We start from the raw sequence: 10,973 nt of genomic DNA on the forward strand, positions 1-10,973 counted from the left end.
GAAAGACCATAGAATAGGTTTAATTACACGTGTCAGTGTCAAGATGGGTTCCCCAGTCTCAGAATTCCAACACAAGCTTTTCCTCCTTCAGAATGTTCATTTCATTATAAATTGTCGGAGGGAGGGGGGAGCTAGAGCTTTGTGGAAGAGATCGAAGGGGAGTTGATCAGTCACTTGGTCTGTTGTACATAAAGATCAATTTATGAAAGGCGGCAGGGCACATACAAAGGTGGCCTGCTTTAATCCCCTTTACTTAGTGCAGAATGAGGGAAGGGTGGGCCCCTGGAAGACGCACAAATCTCATCAGTCTGGAAATAAGCAGACCACCTCCGGGCAAACACTATAGAGCAGCAAGAGGTAGCCTCTCGGGAGAGGAAGGAAAGCCGACTAATCAATCGACGGAGGCAGGGGTTCAAGCCACCACCAGTCAGGGAAAGCCCAGACGGACATTCATACCCTCCCATCTCACTGCGAGAGACTGGGCACTAGCTAGAGCCCGAAAAGCAGCCTTGAAGGGTAAACACACACACACACACACACACACACACACACACACACTCACTCTAGGCAGTTTAAGAGGAAGTCAGAATGTAATGTCAAACGGATAAATACTGGCTAACCACACATATGCCTTAAAAGAGAAACAGCTTGGGTTATCCTACTTGATTGGTTCATTGAGGTATCTCCAATCTATATTTTTCGCTCTCTTTCTCCGTCCCTACCCCCCACCCAGTGTCTCCCTCCTCTCCGTAGCATTTGCATGCCTTCTCTTACTGAATGCAAAATCTGACTTAGCCTACACTACGCAGCACATTATTAGCCCCGGGGAGAACCTTAAAGCCTCCCCTCCCCCTTCTCTCCGTCTCAGATCTTAGCCCACATATAATCACTCCCTTCACACACACACACACACACACACACAAGCACACTCGGATCTAGGCTGCGAGCTAGAACCACCCAAGCAGTCAGTCACCCCCTCCCCCGCCTTTGGTAGGGGGAGAGCTGGGGGAGCGAGAGAGCAGCGGGGGCATTTCCGACGGCACAGGGCGGGGAAGAGGGCAAGGGGGAGGAGAACGGGGAAACGCCGGGATTTAGAAGGCAGCGCACAGTGCTGAACACTCCTCCCCTTCTCCCTGTGTAAACAGCTCGCCGGGAGCCCAGGCGAGCCTCTCTACTCATCCCCATCCTCATCCTCATCTTCCTTATCGGTGCGCTCTCTCCCCAGCCGGGGCTGAGAGCCAGGCGCCAGCTCCGCTCTCCAGGACCCCGGTGGGAGCTTCTCTCCAGCCCGCGGAGGCGGTGGCTGGGGCGCCCGCCTTGCTCGCGTCCGCCCGGGGCTCCCCCTCGTACCTGGTCGGTGAGTTTGAGGACTGCCATTCTTCCGCTGTTTTGCACGCACACTCATGCAGCTCCTGGGTCCAGAGATGTCAAGCCAGGATCCGGGGAAGCGGAAGGGATTAGCCAGGGAGCGGGGGGGAAGCTGGCTCCTGAATTTGACAATCCTGCTGCGGCTACTACTGCTGCTGCTGCTTCTTTGGTGGCGGCGGCTGCTCCGTCAAAAGAAGCTGGGACTGGCTAGTGGTGTTTGCAGACGAGCCTTCCTTTATACAGGAAGTACAGACTGCTGCCAGCCCAGCCACTACTGACATCACCCGGCTCCGCCGGCCTGCTCAAGGCAAGGCCAAGGCTGCCGCCTGCTGCTCGCATCCGGCAAATTCGCATCCAGCTCCCTCCCGGGTGCCCTTGCACGGAGGCTAAGGCTACCTCCCTCTCCTCCAGCCCTTCCCCTCCCACTCTGCCCCCCACCCTCCCCCCCACACACACATACACATCCACGCGCCAGGGCACGCGAACAGCTGGCCGCTGACCCCATCCTGGGAAGTGGGTGTACCTTCTGCCTGGACATCCCTCCCTCCTCCCCCACTCTCAGCCTCGGCTCCAAATAAGCTACCTCTCCACTGCGCTCATCTCTGTGCCGAAGTGTCCCCTTACCCAAAGCGGTTCCTCCTCCCTTCCGTGCGCACGAAACAGGTACCCCCCGCGGCTCCCTTGTGGCAGATGGCATTCCTCTCCTGCTCCCTCATCACACGCCCAGGAGTCTTGCAGACTGCTGGAGGTGCATGCCTCTGCAAAGAAGGGGCTCACATCACAGATAGACACAGACACAAAACACACCTTTCCCAACCTCTTCCCCACCCCAAACCTTCTGATTCCCTCTTGGTTCCTGGGTGAGATCCCAGAAGAGTCACCAGCACTTTAACCTGTCTGGATGCCAGGCCACATTCAGGGACCAAATTTTTTTATTCTCCCTTTGTTCAATCTACAAACCAACCCAGTGTTATTCCTGAAGCAAGTGTATAGTAGTTTCAGAGTTATATTTGTGTGATTGTTTTACTGAAACCAATTCCCCATCTCCAAGGCCTCACTTTCACACCCATGTCTTCCCCCTCTCCCAAAATGTAGAGAGTAATTTTATTTGGAGGTGGAGGCTAAAAAGAAGAAAATAAGGTGCCTTACTCTAGAACGTTGTAAAGATTTGCACATGTTTTTCTACCCGGACAGCCTCAAATGATTCCCCCAGATCTGAAGTTAGCATAGCCTTCAAAATATGAGATGAAAATAAATGACTGCAGCAGTTTGCAAATAGAGTGGAAATGATGACAATAATCGTCACAGTAATTACCGTTGTTCCCAGAAGATATTACCAAATTTCAACAAACATTTGCTGCTGGATGCCCACTATGTGCCTGGCATGGTCTCTAGCTGAAAGGAAGAGAAAAGTCATTGAAAAGACACATTCCCTGCCCTATTGAAGCTTGAACTCCAGTAGGGTTTTTTGTCCATTATAGCGGTGTGGGATACAGAGCAAATCAGTAAAAGCTCATTTAACAGAAAAGCAGATTTTTAGATAATGTATCTTCTTCGTCAAACAAAATTTTCAGTATTTGGGAGAGGGGATGTCAGGGGACCTGTACTTGGGTCTATCTCCTTTGGCATCTCCATTTCCCCCAAGAGAAAGGAATTACAGAGGATTCAAAGGATTACAGCTTCATTCCTATCATTATAGCCTGCCTGTACTCTTTTTAGTGATTGGATTGGTAGGCAGGAAATAACACTGTTGCTATTTGAAAAGGCTAGATATAGTAGGCATAAAAGAGAGAGTCGAAGGAATACAGTCAACTTAGCAACTCCTTTAAAATTTATTTTTAATTTATTATTTTTATTTTTTCCCTCTTTTTTAAAGATTACTGTCTTTTCCCACTGACTCATTTCCCCTTACCACCACCCCCAGCCCACATGCAGGAGTCACTCCCTTTTTACAAAAACAATCGGTCAAGTAAAACAAATCAATACATTGGTCGTGTCTAAAAATGTATGCCTCCTTCCTCACCTGTAGTTTACCACACTCTTACTGAGAGGCAGAAGGAATATTCTACCATCACTCAAGGGGAGAGGCAGCTAGATAGTGCAGTGGATAGAACACTGGGCTTGAAATCAAGTGCTCAGAAATGAGTTCAAATCTGGCCTCAGACACTAACTGTGTGACCCTGGGGAAATCACTTAACCCTGTTAGCCTCAGTTTCCTCATCTGTAAAATGATTTGGAAAGGGAAACGGCAAATCACTTTAGCATCTTTACCAAGAAAACTCCAAAATAGAGTCCTGAAAAGTCTGATATGGCTGAAATGACCTAACTACAAAGCAAGGGAAATGCCGTTCACAGACACAAAGTAAATTTCTATTGTCCTAACCTGAGTCAATATTTTACCTGTTTGCCAATATTATGCTACATTGTTATACTATAAAAGTAAGAAGAACCCTGAAATCCCTTTTTTTACAGTCAGTAGTATATATTAGTCTTTGGGAAAACAGCTGAGGTCAAACAATTAGTCAACAAGCATTTATTAAGTGCCTTCTACCAGCTAGCCACTGTGCTTAGTGCTGGGAATACAAATAAAAGTGAGAAACACTGTCTGCCTTCAAGGAGTATATATTCTAATCAAGGATACAACATGTAAATAAGTAAATAGAAGATATGTACAGTATTCCTTCCACATCATAGGGAGTAAGAGTGGGTACCCCCACAATCTGGAAAATCCAAGTAAAAATTTTTTGCCTTACCTTCATACTAGAGAAGTCCAGATTTTTTCTTTTTCTTTTATGGGATGCTTATAGTACCTTACTGTAAAATTTGGGTTGATAATATACAATATTATACATATGTTTTATGCATTTCTAAATTTCTTTCTATATCATCTGCTGGCCTTCACATGTAGCATATGGCTTCCACAAAATTCCCCCAAAATTGCCATTCAGTTTCTTATGCTAACTCTCAATATATTAAACCTCAATGGGGAAAGTTGAGATGTATACAGACTAGGTGAAGGTAATCTGAAGGGGGGAGGCATTAGCATCCAGGAAAGACCTCCTGATGGTAAGGTTGGAGCTGAGTCATGAAGGAAGCTAGGGAAATCAAGAGGCAGAGGTAAGAAATGAGGCCACAGAGCATTTGCAGTGTAAGGAAGAGCCAGTTCAAGGGCCTGGAGATGGGAGATGGAGCATCATGTGACAGGAACAGCAAATAGGTAGGTATACTTGGGAAAAGGACATGAAGGAGAATGAGGTCCAAGAAGACTGAAAAGACAGGAAGGGACCAAATTATGAAGAGCTTTAAATGCCAAAAAACTTTAAATGTGTTCTTGGAGGGAAGAGGGTGACATGGTAAGTGGAGGATGATTTAGAATGGGGAAAGATTTGAGGCAGGATATCCATTAGAAGTCTTTCTCAATGGTTCAAGAGAGAAGTGATGAGGGTTAGAGTTGTAACTGAATGAGTGGAGAGAAGAAGAGTCAGACAAGAGATGTGAAAGTGGAAATGGTCAGAGATCTGATATGTGGAGTGAGCAAGAAAGAGAAATCCAAAATGATGCCAAAGTTTGGGAGTGATGTTCATGGGGCAATGTTCTTGAGAGATCCCAATGGGCCTGTGATTTCACTGGCATAGCAAGCTTCCTACTCAGAAAATTCTCTGCAAATGCAGGTCAGCATCCTTTCCTCAAGTTACAGTCTAAGAGAGTTGCTGGAGCACCGAGAGGTTAAGTGAATTGCCTAGGGTCACACCACCGATGTGTCAGAGGTATGACTTGAACTCAGATCTTCTTGGCTCTGCAATAAGCTCTCTATCCATTGTGGCATGCTGCCCCAATGTGCTCTATGTTTTTATTAATTTTTTTCAATTATCACATGCCCACCTCTACTGAAGAAATAAAACGAAATCCCTCATAACAAAGAAGCATAGACAAACAAAACAAATTCTCATAATAGCCATGTCCAAAAATGTGTCTCCTTCATTTTCTGTATTGGTACATCAACTCTTTGTCAGAAGATGGGTAGCATTCTTCATCATCAGTCCTTTGGAATAAAGATTGATCATCATACTGATCAGAGCTGTTTTTCAAAATCATTCATCTTTATAGTGTTGATGTCATAGTGTTAATAGTTCTCTGTGTTCTACTCACTTCACCTTGCATCAGTTCATTCAAGTCTTTCCAGGTTTCTCTAAAAGTATCTTCATTTCTTATGGCACAATAGTATTCTATTATATTCATATCCCATAAATTTTTCAGCCATTTCCTAGTTGTTAGGAACCTCTTAATTTCCAATTCTTTGCCACTTAAAAAAACATTGGTATATAATATATATTTTTATGTATTGGACCTTTTCTTATTTCTTTAAAGATTTCTTTGGAATATAGGCCTAAAAGTGCAGTTGCTGGACAAGTAACTTAACCTCTGTTTGCTTCAGTTTCCTAACTGTTAAATGAGAATAATAATAGCACCTAGCTCCCAGAGATGATATGAGGATCAAATGAGATATAAAGTACTTAGCACAGTGCCTGGCACTTAGTCAGTGCCATATAAATGTTTCCTTTGGTTAATTTTATAAAGTAATCCTTTGGTAGATTGATTGGGTATAGCACTGAACAAGTAAATTATTTTATATAATGTTGATCTTGTTATATTGGCTCAGCCTACCAATGAGCATTTAATATTTCTTTTTTTATTTCCATAAATAGTGTTTTGTAGTTGTACTCCTACAGTTTCTCTGTGTAGTTCAGTAGGTTAACTCCCAAATATTTTATACATTCTGTAATTTAAATGACCTTTCTATTTCTATCTCTATCTCTTCCTATTAAGTTTTATTGGTAACATGCAGAAATACTGATAATTTATATACATTTGTTTCAGTAAATTTGCTGAAATTAATTATTTCAATTAGTTTTTAGTTGTCTCTAGGGTTCTCTAAATATATCATCTGCAAAAAAAAAAGTGATGATTTTGCTTTCAACTTGCCCATATTATTCCTTTAATTTCTTTTTCTTGTCTTATTGCTATAGCTAAGATTTCTACACCACTTCAAATGGTAATAATGACAATGAACATCCTCAGAATCACATGTTTGTAAGTGGGGAGTGCTGTCTTAAAGATCAAATTCCTATGAGAGACTCCCAAGGGAGTTTCATAATAAACTTCAGTGTTCCCCAATGTAATAGCAGTCTTCATTACCTCCTCCTTTAACTTTCTTGTACAGTCCCTAGTTGAATACCAGGGTCTATCTGCAGTAGGCCACATTGTATCAGCAGGATATTCCTCTTTACAGCCTGTTGCAGCCAAAGGCAACAAATTGGTTGCTTGGTTAGTTCTTTGCGAATAATAAGTTTCCTTGACCAAAATCCTAAGGGTACATTTCAGCTTTGTTGTTTCTGCCATAAACTCCAATTCACATAGTCATCTTGTACAATCACTTGTAATTCCACCGATCCACTTTGCATAGGCCAAAAATCTAGAGCCAATTGTATAGCAGCTTTAGCTTCTTCAAAAGCTCTACTCTGTTCAAGTCACCAATCAAATTCGTATTTTTTCCTGGTAACTTTATATAAGGGTTCCAAAATTTGTCCAAGATGTGGGATGTGATGCTTCCAATATCCAAACAGTCCTATGAACTTTTGGGCCTCTTTCTTATTGGTGGGGATAAGAAAATCTTGGATCTTTTGTCAAGCTTGTGGGAGAATTTCTAGCAGTCCTTCATTCCACTGCATACCCCCAAATTTTACAGTTTGAACTGGTCCTTGAATCTTTGCAGAGTTAATTTCCCATCCTTTGCTTTTCATATGCTCAATTAAAAGTATCAAACGCTTCTCCAATTCTTTTACATTTTCTCCCTGTATCAAAATATCATCTATGTAGTGGATAAGCTGTATACCAGGTAACTTCAATTCATCTAAATGTTCAGCCACAATCCTATGACAAACAGTTGGGTTATACAGATATCCTTGTGGCCAGCATGTAAAAGTATACTGTCGGCCTTGCCACATGAAAGCAAACTGGTCCCATTGTTTGGAGTCTATTGGGATCGTAAAGAAAGCATTGGCCAAATCAATAACTGCATACCAAGTCCCATCATATTTCTGGATCCTTTCTATTAAGGTAACAGTATCTGGAACAGCAGCATACAAGGGTGGAGTCACTTTATTCAATTGTCTATAATCCACTGTCATTCTCCACGTTCCATCTGACTTTCACACTGGCCATACAGGATTATTCTATTGAGCGGTTGTAGGGACTAACACACTTGCTTCAACATATTCCTTTATAGCATTGGCAATTTCATCTTGCCCACCTGGCACACAATACTGCTTCAAAGTAATTACTTTAGAAGATTCAGGTAAAGTGATTGGGTTCATCTTTACTTTTCCCATAAAACTGTATTAATTCCTGTCTTCCTTACTGCAAATTGATATCTCCCCTCAGGCAAATTCAGAGTCATGCCTTTCAATATATCTATTCCAATAATGTATTCAGGAATGGGTGCAATGACCACAGTATATTCTTTCTTAGGCAATTGTCCAATTTTCATTATCAGTTTGACTTGCTTGGCTGATATTTTAGCCCCTCCTATTCCTGTGATGGTAATAGCAGTTCTAGGCTTAATTTTGTCAGAGTTTCCATAAATCAAGCTGGCCTCTGCCCCAGTGTCTATCAATGCCCTAGTTATAGTATTTGATCCATTCTTCTAATATATAGTTAGATTAATATGGGGTCTGTAATCCCATCTGTGTGTTTCTTTAATCTGAGCTGGGGCTCAGCCTATTCCCTAGTCTCCTTGAAGGTGTGACTTGCTTGGATACAAAGGTTCAAGATCTGTAGGATTTGTAGGGGCAGTTCTTACTTCTCTATTCTGTTTACAATTAAGCCCTTTATCTCAGTACATTTTGTATAGCTCATTAGTTGGAATACCATCTACTCTTCTAAAGTCTACCCCTGCTTTCAATAGAGCAGTAAACATTTCTTTCCTTGTCACTCTATTTTGATGTTGAATCTGTTGGCTTTGTACCCTTCTTTCCTGAGGAAATTTATTTCCCCAGTCTCCTAAGTGAAATCTTATCCAGCACCTCTGAAAGAGGATTCCCTACTTCTGCAATCAGCAAAATCAGAATCACATGTTTGTAAGTGGGGAGTGCTGTCTTAAAGATCAAATTCCTATGAGAGACTCCCAAGGGAGTTTCATAATAAACTTCAGTGTTCCTCAATGTAATAGCAGTCTTCATTACCTCCTCCTTTAACTTTCTTGTACAGTCCCTAGTTGAATACCTGGGTCTATCTGCAGTAGGCCACATAGTATCAGCAGGATATTCCTCTTTACAGCCTGTTGCAGCCAAAGGCAACAAATTGGTTGCTTGGTTAGTTCTTTGTGAATAATAATCCCTAAGAGCTTGCTGTACAAAAGAATTTTGACTAATACTTATGAATCTCATGCAATCCACAAAATCTACAGACACTCCTGCGACCACTTCATCACTGATTCTCACCATCCAAGATATTAATGATTCTCCCATTCTCTGGGTGAACCTACTCAAGATATCTGTGATTCCTGCTGTGTAAATTCTTCCAAAATCTCCCTAAACTGAGTATGATGATCTTGTGTTTCCTGTCTCCACTGAATGGGGCACACTTCTCTTTGAGAAGTCTGGTGTGATACTGTAACACTCAATGGTGGCTCAGAAGTAGCATGCCACAAAGTATCACCTCATGCCAGATGTTCTGACATTGTATCCTCCTGTCTAGAGTCTCTGCCCCTATTACCCTGGTAACCAGGCTTCCTGCTAGGCTCAACCTTGGCTGAACTGAGGTGCACTCTTGACCTCCTTAGCTCCCTTTGCCTTCTAGCTGAATTTACAACAAGGCTGTTTAGCTTCCTGCTGTTCTACCACCTGAGTTTCTCCATCTTGCTGTGGGAATAAATTATTCTCAGATGTTTCAGTAACTGTCTGAGCGTGAGCTCTCTCTCCTAATAGTCCGCCTCTGTGTTCACATGCAATATGATAGGCTGGGAGTAAAATCAAGCCTCGTCTAGAGATCTCTCTTGGGATCCCCATTTCTGGCTCAACAGTATCCTCTCTGAGGCATGGCTCCAAATCCCTGGGTCCTCCACCCTGTAGCCTCTGCCTCCAGTCCTCACAGAGACCAGCGCCTTTAGACCATTCCCTTGCTAGGGAGAAATAAGTTACATCCTCCCATCCTGGGACAACCATTTCTTCCTGTCCCTTCCTAAGCCCTTCTACCTCTAAAAAGAGATCTTATACCTTGAGATCCCATTCTCCTAGTCGCCAAATGTAACACTAAGGCAATAATAACAATGTAGATGATAATTGTCAAAATGCCCATGTAGTTCTGTATCACAAAGTATACGAGTCTCTCCACATAGAAGGTAGAAGAAGTAAGCCATTTATTCAGACACCAGAGAACCATATCCCAAAAGCCATTTATCTTTTCTATCAGAGCAGTAAAACATCCCATACATAATATCACAATATCACATCATAATATTTCCGACCCCCCTACTGAGGTCTGCCCCAAAACAAACTCACAGTACAGCTAAGTATAGCAACAATTTGGCTAACAGCTGTTGTTAAGGTGTAAGACCCAACAAGACTAGCAACAAGAGCTGCCAGCACAGGTTCTTTGATCTGCTTTACTAAGGAAAGCAACTTTAAGGGGTTAATAATCTCAGTTTAATTAAACATACATATATCAATCACTTAGTTCTGGGGGAAAAGATCAGCCCCCTGAACTTCAGAGCAAGTACAAACAAATTACAAATGGAGACAATATAAACAGACCAAATCACAATTCATAGTTACCAGGAAAGCATCAACATCTGGGTTCACAAGCCTGGGAGCTCTTAACAACAACTGCCCGTAGTCTCTTCAAGTCACACGCCACTCTTCTAGTGAGTGAGAGCCCCAGACAAAATGCTAACCTTTGAGTTTTTATACCCTCTTCAGGGCCCGAATGATTCACACCTAATCAGCAAAAGGGTATGAGCCTGGGGCTTAGCACCTAATAAGACTTAATCAAAGGCACTTGATTACTTTAGCATTCTAAGTCAGTCTGTTCAGTTCTAACAATCATGAGGGTGGCCATTAGCAGCCATTACTGCGCTCTCTCTCTCTCTCTCTCTCTCTCTGCATTTCCTGTGATATAACTTCCTTTTCCTGTCAGGAAGCTCCTCCTACCATATGTAACTTAGGCTTCCTGTGAGGTAAGCAGGTCACATGGTTTAGTAATGAGTGGAAAAGATCTTCAAATCTAAATTGCTACTACATCCTCCCATATGTCATATAAAAAATGAAGTCCCTACCCTCACAAAAGTTACAATTTGTAAGTGAGATATCTTTAGCTTTCTGAAGGTATATTCTTCATTAGTTGGTTTCATTAGTTGGTCTATGAAACACATCTATGGCAGGAGCAATAACCTAAGGCCTTGCCCCATATAAGTTAGGCTAGTTTTTCCTTAAAAGATGTTGAAACTGTCTTCCATGTTTAATTGTTATAGGGAACCAAGGCGCCATCTATTGACATGACTTCCTTGGTCACTTGAGTACAGAAGGCCACGAGGAGCTCCAGTTGGCCCT

The 10,973-nt window shown here is 42.6% G+C and overlaps 1 protein-coding gene across 4 annotated transcripts in view; it reads right to left on the reverse strand.

The window, feature by feature from the left end:
- Positions 1-1,495, reverse strand: part of ANKRD44 (ankyrin repeat domain 44) — a 369,642-nt gene extending 368,147 nt beyond the window's left edge. For all 4 annotated transcript variants that reach the window (XM_036745366.1, XM_036745365.1, XM_036745364.1 and 1 more), the window contains exon 1: positions 1,351-1,495. In XM_036745366.1, the coding sequence (XP_036601261.1) occupies positions 1,351-1,377 (27 nt within the window). In that variant the 5' untranslated portion in view covers positions 1,378-1,495. The remainder of the gene's footprint in view (positions 1-1,350) is intronic.
- Between the last annotated feature and the right edge of the window lie 9,478 nt (positions 1,496-10,973).

The sequence above is a fragment of the Trichosurus vulpecula genome, chromosome 2 (assembly GCF_011100635.1).
Source record: "Trichosurus vulpecula isolate mTriVul1 chromosome 2, mTriVul1.pri, whole genome shotgun sequence".
In the NCBI taxonomy this organism is placed as follows: Eukaryota; Metazoa; Chordata; class Mammalia; order Diprotodontia; family Phalangeridae; genus Trichosurus; species Trichosurus vulpecula.